Here is a 24,568-nt window from a genome sequence, read left to right on the forward strand (position 1 = left end):
AGCTTGACTAGGTCTATAAGCTACTTATAGACCTGTCCACGCATGGATTTGATACCCTTACCGATACTAAGTAATAATTTTAAATTCAATTTAATTAATTAAGTTTGAATTCAATTTAAACTAAAGTATATAAAGCAACTCTAAAAAATAAATTAATATGCCAATTTAAGTCAATAAAAAAGTAAAAACTTCTTCTCAATTTGCTGGAGTCATAAAAACTTGGCCTGATATGTATGAATTTTTGGAATACTGGGGATGTCTGAATGTTAATTTTTTCAACATTCTGAACAGAATGGCACATTGAACAAATTCTCTCACCTTTAGATGGCATAAAATGAAAGCTCATCTTGATTCCTTTGTTGTAATTTAACAAGTGATATATCTGTCAGAGTCATTTTCTTTCTCATTTTCTGAAGTCATGCTAAAGTCATTCTGAAGTCTCAGAATGACTTTAGCATTGACTGTTGACCTTAAAAAAAATTGTTTTACCTACCTCTCCTTTCCAACTGTTAATTAGCAGGAGGTAAATAAAACACAACATATGCATTGAATAAAGAATATATGAATGATACAGAAAAAAAATACAAAAATATTTTTTGGCATATATCCGTCTATTATATGTATGAAAAAATTGCTTCTGATTTACAAACATTAAACTTACACACACCACCTCTGAGGAATGTATGCCCTTTGTTAATTGGCATATTACTGTGATTTGTTTTTATAGCTATATGGCAATCAGTTTGAATACTTTCTTCTTTTAGTTTTAACCTTTCTTATTTAATCCTTTTGCAAGTGCCTTTCTCTGGCTGTACGGATCAGTGGCAGACTGGGTCAAAAATTCTTACCGGGGAAAACAAATAGAATGTATTGGAGGTCAGAGTGTAATATTGAAAATCACACAGGCCTTCATTGGCTTCTGGCCCACTGAGGTTTCCCTGGTAAGTCTTATGGCCAGTCTGCCTCTGGTATGGGTAACTTAGGGTAAATTTTTTCAAGAAATTTTGGATGATTTAAGCTTCTGAAAATGAAAAACTATGTATAAAAATGAGTTAAAATATGAATTTTTTAGTATTTTTAGTTTCTATTTAAATACTGAAGTTTTTTTAAGTGATGTGTTATTTTATATATTTCATATATTTTTTTGAAAGTCAATGGTTTATTGCACATAAATGAGCTTGATCCTACAAGACGTTACTTGCCTTCTTATAACCGACCACGCAAAACTGGGAGATATTCTGCTTTTCAGGTAAGAGGAAAAACTTCTAAATATTTTATATTTGTGTTTTTTATTTAATTAAATTGTGTTTCAGTATCACAAAAATAAATAATTCTAGTTTTATTATTATCATTACTTGTAGTGGCAAGTGATGCAAGGAAACAGCCTTTTATAACCTCAGCCAAAAAAAAAAAAAAAAAACACTGCTCCTCATCTGTACCTCCCCTCTAATAATTTGCCTGATTCTTCCTTAAATTTATTCAAACTACGCACTTCTACAACATACAATAGTTTGTTCCAACAATCAGTTACTCTCTGGTTGAATACAAATTTACACATCTATACTGCAACGGTTCTTTTTCAACTTAAGTTTATATCCCTGTGTGTGTGTGTGTGTGTGTGTGTGTGTGTGTGTGTGTGTGTGTGTGTGTGTGTGTGTGTGTGTGTGTGTGTGTGTGTGTGTGTGTGTGTGTGTGTGTTCTGAAAAAGAGTTATAATAACATCATCATTAAGTTTATTCAATATCCATTTAATGCCTTAAACACTTCATTTGGAGCTCCTCGTTACTCTTTTGTTCTGCTTAGTTTCAAAGTGCTGCAATTTGCAAAGCCAAAGTCTTTTATGCTAAGCTAAGAGTACCCCTTTTCTTGACTAATCTGGTTCTTCTTCTATGCATCTGATCCAAGAGATCCACATCTTTCTTAAAATGAGGCTTCCAGACATATACGCAGTACTAACCTGTATTGGAGGTCTTACAATTGGATAACACTTCTCTCTCTCTCTCTCTCTCTCTCTCTCTCTCTCTCTCTCTCTCTCTCTCTCTCTCTCTCTCCCTCCCCCCCCCCCCGCCTGCTGGTAAAGTTCCTGTATGTCACGGCACCTCCATAGCCATGTGGGCAGGAGCAGCAGTGCATAGCACATGCTTCTTGATTAGACCAGGGTTCGAGCCCGTGACCACCAAAAATGGAGGAAACAGAAAGGTCAGGGAATGACCACCACATATCCCTGGAGCAATATGGCCTTAGTTGCTAATGCTCCTAAAAACCAAATAACAGCAGCAACAACAACAACCTGTATGTCACTGACTGAACCCCATGTATTGTTTTTTTAGCATGTTTTCATTGCTCAGAGAACTTCATATTGGGCTGTATAATTGCTCCTAGGTGTTTTTTCATTATCCACCACTTGGAGTGTTGTGCCACCTAATTGTTATATTATTCTTGGATTATTGCTGCTTTTATGGAGGATATTACATTTACCAATGTTAAACCTCAATTGCCAATTCTCATACCATTTGGCTAATTTTTCTAGATATTGTTGCAGAATCATATACTTTGACCTCCCTACCAACCCTTTGTGTCATCTGCAAACACAGACAGTAAGCTTGATATGCCTTCGTTAATATTAATAAATACTGTAAAGACAATTACTGAACCCTGAGGGACTCCAGTAATAACATTATCCAAAACAGCAGTGTCCATTTATAACCATTTTATGTCTTCTGCCAATCAACCATCCCTTTAGCAATAGCAGCTCCACAATTCTCCGTTTTGTACTGTAGTGTTTCATGTGGAACAGTGTAAAAGTTTTGCTGAAATCTAAATATATGATCACAGAATTATTATTTACATCCAGTTCCTTTGTTACTGCATCATAATAGCTAATCACATTGATCAGACAGGACCTCCCTTCCACAAATCCATGTTATAATTTCTGTATAATTCCATTTCTGTTAAGATGATGCCACAATATTTCTTTAATTACTGATTCCATTATTTTCTCCAAAATAAAAGTTATGCTTACAGCACTGTAATTGCTCATGTCACCATTTGTTTCTCCCCTTTGTTTATAGGAGTGACATTTGCACACAACCAATCTATAGGAGCCTCTCTTGAATACTGTCTATGTTTGGTTATAATTATGGCCAAAGGTTTCCTTACCTCTTTTGTTGCTTCTTTTAATATAATTGGATAGATCTCATCAGCCCCAGGTGCCTTGTTTACTTTTATCTGTAGTCTTCCACTTTCTTCTCAGTTTTAACAAAATCATTTAGCTGTCCATTATAACTAAGCATTAGCATTAGTTGAGGCATATAATGCAAGAAAGCAAGCTTATACAGCATCAGCCAAAAAAAAGAAAAAAACTTTTCCCATCCGGTCACTCCAAATGTTTGTCTAGTTCAGCCTTAAATTTATTTAAGCTATCAACTTCCACACAAACAAATGGAAGTCTGTTCCAGCAATCAACTACTTGCTGGCTAAAGGCAAATTTCTGCACATCAATTCTACAACTGTCTTTCCTCAATTTGAATCTATGCCCCCTCAGGTTCTTAATCTGAGCAAGCAGAAGTATCCCGTCAGCACTGAACCTGCTCAAACCATTCAAGGCTTTATACACCTCAATCAGATAACCTCGCAGGTGCCTAGTCTCCAGATGCTGCAACTTGCAGAACTTAAGACTTTCTCCGTAAGCGCACCCCTTTGTTCCCCTCACCAATCTTGTTGCCTTTCTCTGTACTCGTTCTAGTAACTCTACATCCTTATTAAAATGAGGCCTCTAGGCCTGTATGCAGTACTCAAGATGTGACCTGACCATATACAAAGGGATAATCACCTCCTTGCTCTGCTAGCAAAATTCCTATATATCATTAACAAAACTCTATGACCTGCTCTGGCAGCCTGTCTGCCCTGGTCAGAGAACTTCATATCTGGCTGCACAATTACATGTGGGTCTTTTTCATTCTCCACCTCCCTGAGTGTAGTATTGACTAGTTGGTTCGTTTCTGTTGGGTTACGGCTACCAATACGTAGTACTTTGCATTTGTCAATGTTAAACTTCATTTGCCACTTCTCAGCCCATCTGCCTAACTTTTCTAGATCCTGTTGCAGTAGCATGCTGTCTTTACTATCATTAATAACCCTGCCAACCTTTGTATCATCTGATATCATTGATAAATACACAAAACAACAATGGGCCCAGCACCAAACCCTGGGGTACTCTACTGGTAACATTAGTCCACGTAGTCCATTTATTACCACACTCTGCCATCTCCCACTCAACCATCCCTTTATCCATTGCAGTACCTTGCCCTTTCTGCCATACTGCTCCAATTTGTACAGCAGTCTTCCATGTGCAACAGTATCAAAAGCTTTCCTGAAATCCAAGTATATGATATCAAAATTATTTTTTGCATCCAGTTCCTTTGTGACCACATTATAGTATCCAATCAAATTTGTCAGACAAAATTTCCCCTTAACAAACCCATGCTGTGTCTGAACTATAACTGCAGTCTTCTCTAGATGATTCTGCAGGGCTTCTTTAAACTATTGACTGCATTATTTTCTCCAGAACTGAAGTAAACTAACAGGACTGTAATTATTTGTGTCACCCTTTGCACCCCCTTTGTGAATTGGAGATACATTTGCACATTTCCAGTTCATGGGGACCTCCCTGACTCTAAGGATGCTCCCATTATTATGGCTAAGGGTTTGCTTACTTCCCTTGCTGCCTCCTTCAGTATATCTGGATAGATCCCATCTGATCCAGGTGCCTTTTTTACATTTGACTTCAACAATTTCTAAACCACTTTATTCCTTTTTATTACAAAATCTGTTAGTTTGATAAACGTCTGGCATTCCCCTCCTTGTGTGTCAATGTAGATGCAAAATACTCATTCAGTTTATCAGCTACTTGAGCAGGATCATCAACAGTTGAACAATCTATGTTAAGTGGACCAATCATATTCATCCCCTTCCTTCTAGAGTTTACATGAGTAAAGAACTCTTTGCTGTTCTTCTTTGCATCCTTTGCCAAAGATTTCTCCTAATCTGCCTGTGCTAGCCTAACCTCCTTTGTGACTTGATTACAGATTAGCTTATATCTGCCGTAGGCTTCTGTGTCACCTTATAATTTATATTCATCCAATGCATTTTTCTTCTCTGCCACAAGCCTCATTAATTCCTCTGACATGCATTTGTGCCAGAACCTTGAACTGTATTTCTTAGTTGGTATGAAAAGCCTAGTAACCTCCAAGATTAAGTCCCTGAAGGCTGACCATTTAGAATTCACTGTTGGTAACATCATCAGTTGATCCCACTGTGTAGAATTTAAAAACTGTCTGAGGCCACTGTAGTCACCTTTACTAAAAAAAAAAAAAAAAAAAAAACCCTTCCCTTTACCTTTGATGGTAGTTACATCTTTAAGTAAATCCCACGTCACTACACTGTGATCACTGTCTCCTCGTGGTTCCTTTATTTGCAAATTTTTAATGCACGAATAATCACTGCCGATAATCAGAACATGAGTATTACTCCCTCTGGTTGCCCCTCGAACATATTGCTGTAGAAAATAATCCTTCAATAAATCCACAAAAGTCTTGCTAGCATGCGAGTGACCAATCCACAAATTCCTGTCAATATCTGGAAAGTTTAAATCCCCCATTACAAGACATTCTGATTTACTGGCCCACTCTATTTCTCTGTACAACTGTTCATTGTGCTCATCAGAGTAATTAGGCCTATAACACACTCACACTCTCATTTTCCCTTTCCCATTGTTTATGTCACACCAAACAGACTCAGCATTGCACTGTCCACCCTTGTCAATTGGATGCACTTGCTTAAATTTTATGTTTCTTAACTAACAGCATTACCCCTCCTCCCTCCATTCCTACCTTGTCTGTCCTTTATGTACACATTGTTCTCCCCAAATTCCAATTATGCACTGCTTATATCTGTGTGACACCATGTTTCTGATATCTCAGCAATATTTGCCTTTGATGCCTTGATCAGCACTTCACATTCATCAGATTTATTACTATACGTCTAGCATTGGTGTACATACAAGTATACACATGCCCCTGTTCTTACTCTTAATTACCCTAACACAGCCCATGTATTTACTTGTTCAATGATGACTCCCAGCAGCTCTTGAAATCCCCAGCAACTTGCTCTCTAGGCTGCTGCTCATTACAATAGAAGCAGTGCAAGAATCACTTTCGCCTCTGCCTCCAGCTACTGTTAATTTTTTAGACTGTGAATTGAATCCCCTCAAGCTAGCAGTTTTCCGACCCACCTAACACTGGCTCAATAGCATCAGCAAATATTCTTGCTCCCTTTCGATTTAATTGTATCCCATCCCTGTAGAATCTGTCTCTTCTGTTAGCAAACAATGACCACACTGAAAAAAATTCCACTCCAAGAGCTTGGCACAATCTCTCCAGGGCTATATCAGTGACATTGCCAAGACATTGATCACAAATCAGAGTGACAGTGATCACAGTGTACTGATGTGGGATTTACTTAAAGATGTAACTACCATCATGGGTAAAGAGAAGGGTTTTTGTTTTCATAAAGGTGACTACTATGGTCATCGCAGAAGTTTTTAAATTCTATACAGTGGGATCAACTGATGATGTTACCAAGGGTGAATGGGAAGCCTTCAGGGACTTAATTTTGGAAGCTACTAGGCTTTTCATACCAACTAAGAAATACTGTTCAAGGTTCGGGCCTAAATGGATGATGGATGAATTAATGAGACTCGTATCAGAGAATACAAATGAATGGAATGCATATAAATTATCAGGTGACAGAAAAGCATATGGCAGATATAAGCTAGACTGTAATCAAGTCACAAAGAAGGCGAAGCCAGATTATGAGAAATCTTTGGCAAAGGACGCAAAGAAAAATAGAAAAGAGTTCTTTACTTATATAAACTCTAGAAGGAAGGGGATGAATCAGATTGGTCCACTTAATATAGATGGTTTGACGATTGATGATCATCGGGTAGCTGATAAACTGAATGAGTATTTTGCATCTACATTCACACATGAGGAGAATGCCAGAAGTTTATCAAACCCTAACAGGGAGCTAAGTGATTTTGTAATAACTGAGAGCAAAGTGGAGGAGAAATTGTTGAAGTTAAACATTTAAAAGCCACCTGGGAAAGATGGAAGCTATCCAGTTATAATCTTTAAGAAATAGGTGAAAAACCTCATACCTTTTTAGTAGGACTGTTAATCTCTCAACACTCAATCGCGCATGATTATAATATGAAATTATCCCCCGTACGTAGTCATAAATCAATTAAGTTGAAATAACTAATAATTAAAATGAAAATTAAAATTAAAATAATCCAGTCTTCAACTGTCATATCTTATCAAGGGAATCAGAAAGAATCTAAGAAAGACATTGGCCACCAACCTCCAACAAAACCAGCCAACATCTCAAGTAGACATGAGAATTGAAAAGCAATTGTTGTGAAATTCTTAAACAATGACACAAATAAATTAATCCACATAAATTAAACTTTAAAAAACAGATCTATTAACTTCTATCCACATATATATTAGAGTTTAATTTTTATGTGGATTAATTTATTTGTGTCGTCATTTTAGAATTTCATGACAGTTTCTTTTCAATTCTCATGTCGACTTGAGATGTTGGTTGGTTTTGTTGGAGGTTGGTGGCCGTGGTCTTTCTGTGATTCTTTCTGATTCCCTTGATAAGATATGAGAGTTGAAGACTGGATTATTTTATTTTATTTTAATTTTCATTTTCATTTTAATTATTAATTATTTCACTTTAATTGATTTATGATTACGTACAGGGTATAATTTCATATTATAATAATGCATGATTGAGCGTTAAGAGATTAACAGTCCTACTAAAAAGGTATGAGGTTTTTCACCTATTTCTTAAAGATTACTATAATAATAGGACATATTGGGCTTCATAGCTCGTTTTGAATTTTTAATCCAGTTATAATGAAGGAGGCAGAAAAGGAAGTAAGCAAACCCTTAGCCATAATTATGAGGGCAGCCTTAGAGTCAGGGGAGGTCCCCATGGACTGGAAATGTGCAAATGTATCCCCAATTCACAAATGGGGTGCAAAGTGTGACACAAATAATTATAGACCTGTTAGTTTAACTTCAGTTCTAGAGAAAATAATGGAATCACTAGTTAAAGAAGCATTGCAGCATCATCTAGAGAAGACTGCAGTTATAGTTCAGACAGAGCATGGGTTTGTTAAGGGGAAGTCTTTTCCGACCAATTTGATTGGATACTACAATGTGGTCACAAAGGAACTGGATGCAAAAATAATTTTGATATCATATGCTTGGATTTCAGGAAACCTTTTGATACTGTTACACATGGAAGACTGCTGTACAAATTGGAGCAGTATGGCATTAAGGGCAAGTTATTACAATGGATAAACCGATGGTTAATGGTATTGATGAAGCTATATCAGGCTTAATGTCGAAGTTTGCAGATGATACAAATTTTTGCAGGGTTGTTAATGACAGTAAAGACAGCTACTGCAACAGGATCTATAAAAGTTAGGCAGATGGGCTGAGGAGAGGCAACTGAAGTTTAACATTGACAGATGCAAAGTACTGCATACGGGTAGTAGTAACCAACAGAAATGTACCAACTGTGTGGTACTACACTCAGGGAGGTGGAGAATGAAAAAGATCTGGTGGTAATTGTGCAGTCAGATATGAAGTTCTCTGAGCAGTGCAGATGGGCTGCCAGAGCAGGTCATGGTGTTTTGTCAATGATATGGAGGATTTTTGCTAGCAGAGAAAAGCAGATGATTATCCCTTTGTATAAGGCAGTGATCAGGCCACACCTTGAGTACTATATACAGGTCTGGAGGCCTCATTTTAGGATGGATGTGGAGTTGCTAGAAAGAGTATAGAGAAGGGCAACAAGATTGGTGAGAGGAACAAAGGGATGCTCTTACAAAAAAAGGCTTAAGTTCTGCAAGTTGCAGCATCTGGAGACTAAGCACCTGTGAGGTGATCTGATCGAGGTGTATAAGGCCTTGAATGGTTTGAGCAGGCTGAATCTCTGCTTGCTGAGATTAAGAACCTGAAAGGGCATAGATTCAAATTGAGGAAAGACAGTTGTAGAATAGATGTGCAGAAGTTTGCCTTTAGCCAGCAGGTAGTTGACTACTGGAGCAGACTTTCATCTGTTGTTGTGGAAGTTGATAGCTTAAATAAATTTAAGGCTGAACTAGACAAACATTTGGAGTGACCAGATGAATGAAATGGGAAGGGTTTTTTTTTTTTTTTTTTGGCTGATGCTGTATAAGTTTGCTTTCTTACATCATATGCCACAACTAATGCTAAAGGCTTTCATCATATACTCCCTCCTATCGTGTTTTTCAGAATTGCAGACATTTTCAAATTTAACCCTAACACGCTACTTTTTTTCAGCATTGACCTGTACCTGTTAAGTAAATCTGCAAATCTCTTACTCTTAAGGTCTTTAGTGCCAACAGTATCACGTTTTTTGCCCTTAAAAGATATCTGCCCTACAATGTCATAAACTTTTGCACCTGGCAGACATACCCTGGTCCTGTTCCACCTATTCTTTTTGCATAATATATTCCTTGTCTCCCTGACAGTAGTCACCAACGATAACTTGCCTAACTACCTTGGAGATTGCAGTTGTGTTGCCTGATGCACAGTAGTGAACTCCTGTGTTGATTTGGGGCTGAGAGTTTGATGAGCCCCTCATATTAATTTATTCGAGGGCATCTAACTTACACCTCAAACTCTCATAGACACCCGTGAGAATGCTGAGGTGGCACCTAATTTCTTCACAGTCTCTGCACCTAGCACACACAAAGACATCTTCCTTGGCTAGATCATGTTCTGTTCTAGACAGCTCTGCAAACATTTCACATTTCCCTCATTTTTTTAGACTGTGATGCATTTGTGAATTGCCCCTTTCGGTTCTCCTGCGAGCCACAGTACTACCCTTACTTTGTGCTCTTTGTTTTGCTGCTCTAGTCTGATCCCATTTAAGTCATGATTCCATTTGAGTATAATTTAATTAACAATGAAATTTAATAAGATTAATAAATTTTACTGATTAATTGATAATACTATACTAATCTAACAGATTAGTATAGTATTATCAATCAGTATAGTATTAGTATACTATACTAATCTTACAAATTAGTATAGTATTGTCAATACTATATTAATCTGTTATATCTTTACGCTATGAAGTTCGGTTTTACATTACGCTATTCCATATTGTATAACAATGATGGCAAGTTATGAACGGTAAGATCTACAGACACTAAGTATTAACTTTCAAAATCGCTATCTAAATTCAATTAAACCAATGAGCTTGACTAGGACTATAAAGCTACTTAGAGAAAACAATTTAGTATAACAATTAAGTCAGTAAAACAACTAAATATATATAAAAACTTGGAATTCGCCGGTGCTGCAAAATTCTTGGCCTACACCGTAATTACCTTCTACCCAGACTCTACTGGGTGTACTTCTGGTGTTTCCATCCCTAAAAACCTCTTTCTTATGCCATTAATTGTAGTTGTCTGGTGTTGTTCATCTAGTTTTTTTCAAGTGTTAACATAAGCAGAATTCTTTGCTAATTTTTTTTGCATTCTTAGCTAAGGATTTCTCATAATCTGCCTTGACTTGCCTAACTACCTTAGTGACCTGAATTGCTGACTATTTTCTACTTGCTGATGCATTCCATGCCCCTTGCTAATTTAAATCATCCTATGCATTTTTATTCTCTGCTGTTAGTCTTTTACTTTTACCTTATCTACATAGTGCATCACAAATTTCCCATAAACTTCCTCATTTATTTCAGAAATACTTATGTTCTTAGTTTCAATATAAGTGATGTCCATTTCCACCTACTGTCAGATTTCACTTTTTCTGGCAGCATCAGCAATTATTGGTTGCATTGACTACTACTAGTCTCATTTGACCTAATTTATGACTCCTTTCATTTCAGAGGCAGTACTTGTGCATTTCTATGGTTTGATATTCTTTGTCAGTGATTTTCTGATTTGCAATCTCCTCTCTTTGATCGCTCATGTCTAAAAATCTTATTACTGCAGTCTGTTCGATTTATTTGTTGTATGTATAGTTCTCTGAACTCTACAAATCACTCAGAATTTTTTGACTGCTTTCTTTTAAAACTTGACTTTCTTCAATAACATTCTGAACACTGAAATAATTTTCCTTGGTGATTTTAATGTTTAAAATTTCAGTTTACCAGTTGGCACATCCAACTATACTTGAGATGCTGAGGTGTTTGTATTACTATTGACCATGCACAACTTGTTCATTTACCTGACAGAATAACAGTCCTGCTGTACATCCAACACTTGATCTTTTCCTCAGCAATAACCCTTCAAAGTAAACAGTTAATATTAGTGGTCCTCTTTGGCACTTCATATCACAACTTGGTAGTGGTTTTCTCTCCATTGACCATTTTCAGCACCAGTCGTTTGAAATCAGAAGAAAGCAATGGAATGATCTGTGTGATTTTTTTTTTTTTCTCCTTTCCTTGGTTGGATTATTATTTTCAAACTTCTGATCCTACTGGTTACTCACATTGTTAGGGAAATTATACATGTAGGGATGAAATCCTTCATTCATCATTCCACCCTAAAATCTTGCTCTTTATCTAATCCTGACTTTCTGATGAATGTACTAAGGATGATCAAGATAAGAAAGTAGCTTATCACAACTGGATTGATGAATGTACTAAGGATTAAGGATGTTCATCGACTTAATCCTTATCAAGATAAGGATTAAGTAGCTTATCACAACTGGATTGGATCCAAATGTCAGTTTCATTTTTCTGCCTGCACTAAAGAAAGCAGCAGTTGTAAAACAATTATTAATCAATCCAAATTAAATTTAAACTGAGAGTCAGAAACTGTCATCTTGTCTAAATGGTAATCGAGCCTTGTGGTCTCTGGCCAGAAGTATTGGTCACAACTGCCTGTTCATTTATACTTTCACTCCAGTTACATCCTAATGGGTCTGCTGCATCCTCGTATGAAGATAAAACTGACTTATTAACATCCTGCTTTCCTTCTAACTCTTTCATCAGTGATCTGGACATATCACCTTCTGTCATACCAAACTCACATTCTGTTCAGCACCTCTTGTGGTCTTCTGACGAAAAAGACATTTGGAGAATTTTGCCTAGAAAGCTCCGGGTTCTGATAGCATTAGTCCACTTGTTCTTAAAACCTGTGCTCCTGAGCTTTCTCTTGTTTTCTGTTGCATTTTTACACCCTTATTTTGCTGCTGTTTTCCTTCTGCATGGACATTTTTGCTGTTTGTTTGTTTGTTATTTGGTTTTTAGGAGCATTAGCAACTAAGGCCATATTGCTCCGGGAATATGCAGTGATCATTCCCTTGACCTTTCCGCATCCTCCGCATTTGGTGGTGATGGGCTCGAACCCCCCAGTCTAATCAAGAAGCGTGTGCTATGCACTGCTGCTCCTTCCCACCTGGCTACAGAGGCGCCGACATTTTTGCTAGGTCAATGATTATAACCATTGTGCTACCCACAAGGGCCCAAATTTTTAGGCACTATGCCTCATGCATCCTCCCATGAGTTAACTCAAGAAATTTGAACACCCTAATAGGAGTGTTTGAACAAGGATGTTTAAACAAGGGTGTTAGGGTGTTTGAAAAAGATGTGTGAACCTTTTTGTTCAATAACCATATAGCATTTACACTCTCTCAGTGCAAGTGCAACTTTCCCATCAAGTACCACTTAACAGCTTAAACATGATCTGTGGGTGGAAACGTGATATCTCTCTCTCAAAATTTTTCCTTGTCAAGTAAATGTTGAGAATAGCACATAGATGCAATGCACTCTAGTATTCCAGAGATACTTAGGGATTCTGTTGATGCTAATGCTACTTCTTAAACCACTAAATTGAGGGAGTGACCCTCATAAGGTAAAACTAACTTTTAGATCCCTACAGAGAACTCTAGCTTGAAGCCATTATTTTCACTCTGCATGTTTCATGCCATTATCATAGCCTTGGTTATGGCAATTTTAAAATCTCAGATCATTCTCAATTACTGTGTTTTAGAAAGTTCTGTTAAACCTTTAGATTTACTTGCATTCCCAAAGCTAATAAAGCCATATGTGCTCATGTGTTACCTCATAGAATGTGCCAAATGATCCTTGTAGTTCTAAGAAATTCCCATTACTGGCTGTGCAAAGTTATGAAGAACTTCTGAATGCCATGTTAAGCTTTGACAAAAATAAAAAAGATTTTCTAGGAAACTTTTTCAGTGCTGAATTTCTTGATTAATCAATTGCTGATACTCCGCATCAAAGTTCTGATTCAACTGAAGTGTCATTTCGTGAGTTAATGCTTGTTGTCTTATGCTTCCCAAAATCAAATTTTTCTTGTGAAGCAGAGCCCACTGTTTCTGGAAACAGGAAGCCCTATATTTTTATAGCATTGAATGGGGTTTTTTTTTTTTTTTTTGAACATGTTATAATTTTATTAATGAAAACATTTTTGAGAATTGTCAGTTGGTTTCATGTCTAGGAAATGATATATCATCCATTTCAAATGGTCTGAAGAAAACAAGAATATCAATAGAAATGCAATCTTCAGACTGCATTTCTTTAGGCTATAATGCTAGATCATGCAGTGTATTAATTAATGTTTACTGAAATCATTTGGAACACTTTGAATATTCTTCTTATTGGACTGGTTACAGCTTTTCTAAATTTGTAAATGATGAAGATTCCATCAGAATTGACTTTGACTATTTCTTGTTTGATCTCTGCCAGCAGGTGGCTGAAGCACTTGAACAAATATGGATGTCATTGCAACAGGTTATCAGAACTTTGCCAGCTCACCTGCTTTTTTTTTCTTCTTTTTTTTATGATATAAAACAAATAGCTAAAATAAAATTTAAGAACTTCCCTCTAGATAGCACAACAGTACTGAACAGTACAGTACAATATTGCTTAGTATTGTTCAGTACTCTTTACAGAATATAAATTTATGTACTGTTAGCAGTCAAAGCACAGTAAGACAGAGGCAAGTGCTTTAATTCATCTACGAGGTATCTTGTTTATTTTTCAAATATACAAAGCAAGAGGTGAGAGAGTAAATTGCCTCTGGGAGGGAATGCTTCAGATTACATACTGTAGGCTTACTTTCATATAGATTTAGCAAATCTACAGTTACATCATTAGACTAGACCATGCCATTTTTAATTAAACCAAAGGGAATAATGTGCATGAAAAGAAATGAACAATTCCACTGGAAATCATAAAATGATCTGTTTATTTCACAAGTCCTCTGGTGGGACAGAACGTTCAGTCAGTACAAGGCCGACCGGGCTAGCTGGGTGGGTAAAGTGCCTGCCTGGCAACCTAAAGGTCGTGGGTTCGAATCCTGCCTCGGGCTTGGATCAAAGTACTGCAAAAACCTTGGGAGGTGCATTATGGCCACAGAAGCTGATGCGCCAACAACTACCAAAAAAAAAAAAAAAAAAGTCATTACAATACCACAACTTTGCTTACTGGTGAAATCTATGTTTAGTATCCAAAGCAAAGTTCCAACAACCCTCCCATCAGCCATGTAGTATGATTGATGAATTTGGAGGTTATGAAAAGCATCATGGCGAGTTCTAATCATCCTTACATTTCAAGGATACAGGTGTAAAATGGTGTTCACAGGTCGGCCACTAGATAGTCCACCAGATTGAACCTATTAGTTAATCTCTAGTAGGCATCCAGATCAGCTAGTATAATGTATCTGCCTTTCTCTTTGCTAAATAGTGACTGAGGGAAGTTCGAGTAGTGTGTATGCAGGGGAGGCCAAGTTATGTCTAGGAGTTAGGTATATTCTTTCTGTGTATATGCTATATCCAAAAATTTCATAAATCATTACCCCCACTTTTACTTGTCTACTTGAATACATCTTGAATAGTTAAAGTAGGAGAACAAACTTGTGAATATGGTATTCAAAAGTGGTACCTGTGCATATGTCTGCTCTTATACTTAGATTTGATAGATATTTAGTAAATTTGAATATCCTCTTGGCTTCACATGTTTGAGATGCTGAGGCTTTTGCAATTACTGATGACCTCACAGAGATTGTTCATTTATATATCCGATTAGCAGATAGTCCTAACCACACACCCAACACTCTTTATCTTTTTCTCATGAAAACAATCCTTCAAAGTACACGGTCAAGATAAATGGTCCTTTAGGTACCTCAGATTACAACTTTGTGATGAGCCCTTCTCCAGGAGCCTTTTTCTCATTGCCATTCTCAGACTTATGTTGTATGCAATTACAAGAATGCAAAATGAGATGATCTGCGAGATTTTTATCCCTCTTTTCCTTGGTTGGACTAGTGGTATAAATCTTATAATGTCAATGTTTGCTAAGGTCATGTCAGTCAAACTATTCTTGAGGAATGTAATTCTTTATTCCAGACTCCACCTTTATCTAAACCAATGATCCCTAACCTATGAACCAAGGGTCATCTAGTGACCTGCAAGAACATTTGTTGGCCTACTTCAGCAAATTAATAATTTTTTTACAAAAATAAGATGTCTATTTACTAAAAAGTATGTTTTTTATTTAGCATTAGCATTAGCATTAGTAGAGGCATATGATGCAAGAAAGCAAGCTTATTCAGCATCAGCCAAAAAAAAAAAAAAAAAACCCATTCCCATTTCACCCCTCCGTTCGTTCGAAATACCTGTCCAGTTGAGCCTTAAATTTGTTTAGGCTATCAACTTCAACAACAAGTGATGGAAGTCGGTTCCACCACCCGCTGGCCAAAGGCAAATTTCCGCACATCTATCCGACATCCGTCCTTCCTCAATTTGAATTTATGCCCTCTGAGGTGACTATTCTGAGCAAGATGAAGAATCCCATTGGCATTGAGCATGCTCAAACCATTCAAGGTTTTATACACCTCTATCAGATCACCTCGCTGGTGCCTAGTCTCCAGACACTGTAATTTGCAAAACTTAAGCCTTTCTTCGTAAGAGCAACCCTTTGTTCCATTCACTAATCTTATTGCCCTTCTCTGTACCCGTTCCAGCAGCTCTACATCCTTCTTGAAATGAGGCCTCCAGACCTGTATACAGTACTCAAGATGTGGCCTAACCATTGCCTTATACAAGGGAATAATCACCTCCTTATCCCTGCTAGAAAAATTCCTGTATATCATTGACAAGACACCATGAGCTACTCTTGCAGCTCGTCTGCACTGCTCAGAGAACTTCATATCTGCCTGCACAATTACCCCCAGGTCCTTTTCATTCCCCACCACTGTCAGTGTAGTACCGCAGAGTTGATACGTTGCTCTGGGGTTACTGTTTCCCATATGTAGTACTTTACATTTGTCAATGTTAAACTTCATTTGCCACCACCATCTGTTCAACCTTTCCAGATCCTGTTGCAGCAGCATAGCGTCAGTAGTGTCCTTAACAACCCTGCCAACCTTTGTATCATCTGCAAACTTGGACATTAAACTTGCTATCCCATCATCAATATCATTCATAAACACCGAAAACAACAACGGACCCAACACTGAACCTTGAGGAACTCCACTAATAACATTAGTCCACGTTGAGCAGTGTCCATTGATTACCACTCTCTGTCTTCTGCCACTCAACCATCCCCTTATCCATAGCAGCAATTTGCCTCCAATGCCACACTGCTCCAATTTGTGCAGCAGTCTTCCATGTGCAACAGTATCAAAAGCCTTTCTAAGATCCAAATATATAATATCAAAGTTATTCCCTGCATCCAGTTCTTTTGTGGCTACATTATAGTATCCAATCAAATTGGTCAGGCAAGGCCTGCCCTTAACAAAACCATGCTGCGTCTGAGCTATAACTGAATTCTTGTCTAGATGATCCTGCAGTGCTTCTTTAACCAGTGCCTCCATTAACTTACCTGGAACAGAAGTTAAACTAACAGGTCTATAATTACTTGTGTCAGCCTTTGATCCTCCTTTGTGAATTGGGGTTACATTTGCACATCTCCAGTCTATGGGTACCTCCCCTGAGTCCAAAGAAGCTCTCATAATTATGGCTAGGGGTTTGCTTACTTCCTTTGCTGCCTCCTTTAATATAACTGGATAGATCCCATCCACCCCAGGTGCCTTTTTTATGTTTATCCTCAACAATCTCTCCTCCACTTTCCTCTCAGTTATTACAAAATCATCCAGCTCACTGCCAATGTTTACTTTACCTACATCATTCTCCTTCCTGAATAACTCCTCATGCGTGAATGTAGATGCAAAATACTCGTTTAGATTGTTAGCCACCTGAGCAGGATCCTCAACTGTTGAACCATGAATATCCAGTGGACCAATCTGATTCATCCCTTTCCTTCTCGAGTTTAAATATGTAAAGAACTCTTTTCTGTTTTTCTTTGCATCCTTTGCCAAGGATTTTTCGTAGTCTGCCTTTGCCTGCCTAATCTCCTTTGTGACTTGGTTACAGACCAACTTATATCTATCATAGGCTTCCATGTCACCCATTAATTTATATGTATCCCATGCATTTTTCTTCTCTGCCACATGCCTCATTAGTTCATCTGACAACCATTTAGGCCTAAACCTTGAACAATATTTCTTAGTTGGTATGTAAAGCCTGGTAGCCTCCAAGATTAGTTCCTTGAATGCTTCCCATTTTGAGTTCGCTGTTGGTAACATCATCAGTTGGTCCCACTGTATAGAATTTAAATACTGTCTCAGACCATCATAGTCGCCTTTACGAAAACAAAAACCCTTCCCTTTACCTCTGATGGTAGTTACCTCCTTGAGCAAATCCCACTTCAACACACTGTGATCACTGCCACCTAGTGGTTCATTTATCTGCAGATTCTTAATGCATGAAGAATCACTACTGATAATCAGATCAAGAGTATTGCTCCCTCTTGTTGCCTCACGAACATGCTGATGTAGAAAACAATCATCCAATAAATCCACAAAAGCCTTGCTAGTGTGCGAGTGACCAACCCACAAATTCCAGTCAATATCTGGGAAATTAAAATCTCCCATTATAAGACTCTCTGATTTACTGGCCCACTCTATTTCCCTGTACAATATCTTATTATACTCATCAGAGTCATTAGGCCTATAGCACACTCCTACTCTCAATTTTGATTTCCCTATGCTTATGTCATACCAAACTGACTCGACACTGCCCTGTCCATCGATGTCGACTGGCTTCACTTCCTTGGACCTTATGTGTTTCTTAATTAATAGCATAACCCCTCCTCCCCTGTCTATCCTTTCTATACACATTGTATTCCCCAAATTCCAGTTCCGAATTACTTATATCTGTGTGACACCACGTCTCTGATATCCCAACAATATCTGCCTTTGATGTTTTGAGCAATACCTCAAATTCATCAAGTTTATTTACCAAACTCCTAGCATTGGTGTACACGCAGGTATACATGCACCTGTTTCTATTCTTAGCTACCCTAACACAACCCATGTGTTTACTTGTACCGCAATGACTCCCAGCAGTCTCTGAAATATCCTGCATCTTGTTTTTCAGGCTTCTGCTCATTTCAATAGAAGCAGTGCAAGAATCACTTCCACCTCTGCCAGTGGCTATTGTTAATCTATTAGTCCTTGTATCCCCCCCAACTAGCAGTTTTCCGACCCACCTAACACTGCCTCGACAGCATCAGCAAAAATTCTTGCACCCTTTCTATTTAAGTGTATCCCATCCCTGTTGAAGCAATCTCTCCTGTTTACAAGTACAGTCCAGGCTGTACTTGTTAACATATTTTATAGATATAAGATTATTACAGTGCATATATATATATATATATGTAATTTGTACAAATTCTGTAATATCATAATATAAGGATTGTTAAGTGTACAGCTAAAAATTTGGTTGAATTTGAATACTGACCCATCAGCTAAAAATTTGATGCAAGGATCAAATTGAAAAACCGACCCAGTATAAAAAAACATAACTAAACCTTGGTTTTCCAATAAATGTGCTAAGATTGTTCAAGGTAAGAATATCTCATTTGGCATGCATCCAGGTTTCCTGCCTACACTAGAGCTTGCAACAATTGTAAAGCAGTTATTAATCTAGATTTCAAACAGGCTTAGAGTAGAAAACTTGCTTCTTGTTGAAATGGTAGACCACTATTCTGTCTCTTGTCAAAGCTGTTGGCCACAACTCTAGCATCCTACTTTTCTTCTAACTCTTATATTGACGATCTTGGTAAACTACCTCCTGCCATTTCCAGTACACTCCATTCAGTGTGTCCTGTGGTCTTCTGTGAAAAGGATGACGGAAAAATATTTTAAAACAGGTGTGGGCAACCGTTATAAATGGTGGGCCAAATAAAATGTTTGTGAGATACATGCGGGCCAAATTTATTTTTAGCTTTCCACCATTTTTAGTTTTATTAAAATGATGTATAATGAAAAAATTATTATAAACAGTTTTATGTTATTTATTGTAATATTTATACATATATGTACATATAATTAATTTTACAATAAAAAAACGAAATGAGAATTCAAGATAAAATTACAAAAATACAATTATAGTAATAAAATACAAATACAATTCCAAGTAACAAAAATTGCAATATTTTATTTTTATAATATTTAATGAGAGATTTAATACTGTTTATTTTTATCAGTGAATCGATATCTGGATCAATATTTGTCATAGCAATGCACAGAGTATTTTATAAATTACATCAGAAATTCCATTAATTCAAAAATATATGTAATAAATGGCAGGCTGTTTATTATATTTATTTTGAAAATGACTGCATGCCACATTACACACGTTTGCCGGCCAGAGGTTTCCCACCTCTGTTTTAAACCATCTTGATGGCAAGAAGACTAGGCTCTAGGTCCTGATGGCATTTTTCCAATTGTTCTCAAAACCTACGCTCTTAAGCTTGCACCTATCTGTGTTGCCTTTTTACACTTCCTTATTCCACTGGTGTTTTTCCTTCTACTTGGAAATTTGCTCATATCCAGCCAGTTCCTAAAAAGGGGAAACAAATCCTTCCTATTCCAGTTATCATCCCATTTCACTTACCTATATACTCTTTCCAAAATAATGGAGAGATCCCTTAACTGCCAGTCCCCAAACTACCTGGAAACATTCCACCTGATCAGTGATTGCTGATATTGTTGTTATTTGGTTTTTGGGAGCATTAGCAACTAAGGCCATATTGCTCCAGGGATATGCGGTGGTCATTTCCTGACCTTTCCGCATCCTCCATATTTGGTGGTCACGGGCTCGAACCCCAGTCTGCTCAAGAAGCATGTGCTACACACTGCTGCTCCTGCCCACCTGGCTACAGAGGCGCCAATTGCTGATATGGATTCCATCAGTGGTAATATATTGGCTTATATTATCCATCTGTGGACAGATGTAAAAGTTTTCATTAAACTCAAGCAGTTGTTCTCAACATTTTTAGGACTTTTCATTGTGTCTGGCATAATATTTTCTAAACAGGCTTCCGTCCTGTGGATTTCCGACTGCCTTTTACATTTGGTTATCCCGTTTTCTCTTTGACTGCTCACTGTGGGTGATGGCTCTTTGTCTTCTCTTTTCCACTAATCTGGTGTTCCCCAAGGTTCATTTCTCTTCACAATTGTTTTCTTGATATTAATGACAAACAGAATAAATTTCTTGAATGTCCACCACCAATTCTTTAATTTAAATTCTTCTGAAACTCAGTCGTGTCTTATATCTCACAGAAAAGAGTACTTCTTTGCTGCTTATCTTTGATAACACTCGGGTTTCTGGACAAGATCACATATATCTGTTAGGGATTACCCTGACTTTTAATCTCTTTTGCCATAAGCATATTACAAATATTGCTTCCCCCGCATCAGAAAAACTGGGTTTTCTCTTTTACTCTCTGTTACTTTGCTTTTAAACAAGTACTCACTCTGTACAAATCTCAAATCCACCTTACCATTCCCACATCTGGGGTGCTGCCCCCAAATCCTCTCTCAGGCTTTTTGACTCTGTTCAAAATTCGGCAGTCAGGTTAACTAATGATCCTTCTCTTACAAAGTCTCTCCATTCTGTGTCTTATAGATGTTCTACCCCTGCTGCATTCCATATCTATAGATATTTCCATTGGCACTGTTCTGAATTTATTTCTGGAATTTCCCCTGTTTTCCAAACCAGTCCAACCACATGCTGCAACCAGTCAACATCCATTTAATGTTCAACTTCAAGCTCACCGAACCGCTTTTCTTCTTCCTCATTTATCCCTTCAACTTTCGTTTTCTGGAACAACCTTCTTTTACTTTTGTTTCATGAAAATTATAATCTGCAGAAACTGAAGTCTAATGTCAACAAATATCTTCTTGTCTCCTCAGCCATCAACCCATGCATTATAATAAGTACTATGGGTTCTAATACCTTTCGTGTTTGGAGTTTGCATAAAAAATATATGTATTCATATATGAGTAGAACTTTTTTTCCTGTTCTTAGCTCTTTTTGCCTGAGCTTTTCCAGCTCCGTAACCAGGTGGGCAGGAGCAGCAGTGCGTAGTACACGCTTCTTGATTAGACTGGGGTTTGAGCCCGTGTCCACCAAATACGGAGGATGCAGAAAGGTCAGGGAATGACCACCACATATCCCTGGAGCAATATGGCCTTAGTTGCTAATGCTCCTAAAAAAAACCAAATAACAAAAAAAAAATAAATAAATAACCAAGTCAGTGATTTCATTACATATTTGCTTACAGTTATTTTATAAATCTTCATCATGTAATAGCTTCTAAATATCATGTTTTGTTCAGTTAAATCTTTTAACTCTCATGTCATCCATTTTAAGCATCTTTCTTTTCAACTGTGTGTGTGTGTGTGTGTGTGTGTGTGTGTGTGTGTGTGTGTGTGTGTGTGTGTGTGTGTGTGTGTGTGTGTGTGTGTGTGGTCACCTCCAGGATAAATCCTATAAACACCTTCCATAATGCATTAGCTTCAAATAATAATAGCGTTCTGATTAATGGAACTCAAGAAATATCTGAGTCCATCCTAGTCTCTTCTTGTATTTATAGTCTTTACCATTTTTGTTAGACTAGTGACATTTCTTAGGTTACTAACTACTTATTTTTTGACATTATTATCAATCTGTATTCTTGAATTACCATATTTTTGGAACTACGTGGATCTTTTTTGAGAACTGGGTTGAAGATATTTTATCTCCTTGTACTTTTTCTAATAATGTGAAATAAAGTCATCTAGATGATTTAAGAAATTATTTATTTCTAGTACATAAGAGAGAAATTAAAGTAATCCATACTGATACACTCACTTGCTTGCCTTGTAATTTGCCAAAAGAGTTTTATTCATATACCTTTTGGAATCTCTTTATCAGTTGTTTATATCACTTGCCCCCTACACACAACTATAATCTCTCTTTTGCCTTTGTGTCCAACAACAATGCTTGCAGAGCCACAACGGAGGCAAAATGCCTCCGTTGTGGCTCTGCAAGCATTGTTGTTGGACACAAAATGCTTGCCTTTCAGAGCTTTCTTCAGACGTAGAAACAGGAAGAAATCACAAGGCTAAGTTGGTAAATAAGGGGGATGTGGCAGAACCTTGCCACCTATGGCAGTGATCACTGGCTGGCACAATATTAGCCATAGGGCCTGGCATTGTCTTCATGGAGGAACCACTTCACGTTCTAAAGCTAATGTTTTCTTTTTACTAGATTCTTAGTTAAAAAGAAAACAAAAAAGTCCCAATAGTATGATTTTTGTGATAAATGAATTTAAGAGAATAAATTAGTTTGCATTTTTTCTCTGGAACTTTATGCAGTAGAAAAACTTCAAAGCTATTCTTTTCAGTTTGAAATCATCCAAAGTCATATATTTCATTTGAAGTAAACCTCTTCATTGAACACTATACAGTAAAACCTTACTAATTTAGTCTTCACTAATTTGGACTGCCTTACTGCTTTTGTGTATGTTTTTTATTTATGCAGAATGTTTTATTTATGCAGAATTTTTCTCAGAATGGTTTCACAACCACTTTGTAAAAGAAGTGAAATCATTCAGAAGGATAAATTAAATGCAAATGAAAACAGCAAGACATTTTTATTGCTAGATGTGCCTGCACACCCTTCTGATGAAATTTTATCAAGTGAATGCTATACAGTAAAATTTTATCAAGTGAACACTAAACATTGATAAAATTTACAGTTGACAGATGACTTACAAATATCAAGTGCCTTTTCTTAACTCTTAATACTATAGCTCTCACACAACCTAATCAGGAGTCATACTTAGCTTTAAATGTTTGTATCGAAAGAAATAGTTGAAAGGAATATTAATTTGTGCGGGTGGGGTTGTAAGAATGTGGCTAGAAGATGAGGCTGGATTCTGCACTTCACCTACAAGTTTTTCTCCTTTTCAAGGAGAAAAACCTGTAGGTGAAAGATTGAAAATTAGATTTTATGTTCGTAAGAGAAATAAAGAATAACATTGTGATATGACAAAATAATTGAATGTTTAGTCAAAATAAAATTTCAAAAAAGCAATATGATTGGAAGGGGTGTGTATGTCTGCTGAAATTTATTAACACATTAATTAAATTTTATTGTTAAAACAATCATATATTTGTGTACCATTTTATTTGAAAAAAGTTTCATTCATTTCTTTAAATGTAAAAATTTGCAGGAAATTTTTGTTTTTTTCTTTCATTGTATTTTTGTCCCGATACCATATAATTTAACATATGGACTGTGAATAAATCCCCCCCCCCTTTTTTTCAACTACCACTTGAAGATATTTACATATAATTATATTCTATAATTCAACCTTTTCACTGATTTGGACTACCCCTTTCCTCTAGTCCAAATTAGTGAGGTTTTACTGTAATTAGTTAAGGTAATCAGAAAAGAAAACCATATTATTAAGTACTATTAAAGTTTAGAATAGTTTTCATTTTTAAAAACAGTTGGATTCATCTTTTCTAAATTAAGTGGTATCATGTTGAGATGTGATTATCGTCATTCTGATTTATATTCAGTAAAATTTACACATGCATTTGATATTTTTATATGAAAAACATTCAAAAAATAACATGACATTTTTTGTTAAGAGTAACCAAGTGTAAATTTAAATATTTGTTCAAAGTGAAAAATGATTATTTCATTAATAAGCAGCTAATATCAACTATTATTGATGATTGCATCATAGTTGTTAATTGATTAAAATTACATTTATAATGCCTTGAGTATACCATGTTTTTTTTTGTTTTTTTTTAATACTGGAAGTTAAGTGAATGAGCAAGTTATAAAAATTTTCCTAAAAGTAAGGGAATATTTTAGACATTAGCACTCTTCATACACAGTGCGGCAATTGGAAAATGAGAATGATGCTAGAAAAAAAATAATGATCACATGTATGAGTAAAGTAACCTTGGTTTTTTCAAAGTAACTTCCTCTCAGATCCATGCAATTCATGCAATGATCACAAAGCGACTGGAACGATTGGTGTACCCTGACTGGTAATCAGTGTTATGAAAATAACA

The 24,568-nt window shown here is 36.7% G+C and overlaps 1 protein-coding gene across 3 annotated transcripts in view; it reads left to right on the forward strand.

Annotated features, from left to right (window-relative positions):
* Positions 1–24,568, forward strand: part of LOC150082968 (putative phosphorylase b kinase regulatory subunit beta) — a 735,196-nt gene that overhangs the window by 275,681 nt on the left and 434,947 nt on the right. For all 3 annotated transcript variants that reach the window (XM_090377701.1, XM_090377699.1, XM_090377700.1), the window contains exon 13: positions 1,152–1,249. In XM_090377701.1, the coding sequence (XP_090233827.1) occupies positions 1,152–1,249 (98 nt within the window). The remainder of the gene's footprint in view (positions 1–1,151; positions 1,250–24,568) is intronic.

The sequence above is a fragment of the Mastigoproctus giganteus genome, chromosome 7 (assembly GCF_048544385.1).
Source record: "Mastigoproctus giganteus isolate SK-2022 chromosome 7, ASM4854438v1, whole genome shotgun sequence".
NCBI lineage: Eukaryota > Metazoa > Arthropoda > Arachnida > Uropygi > Thelyphonidae > Mastigoproctus > Mastigoproctus giganteus.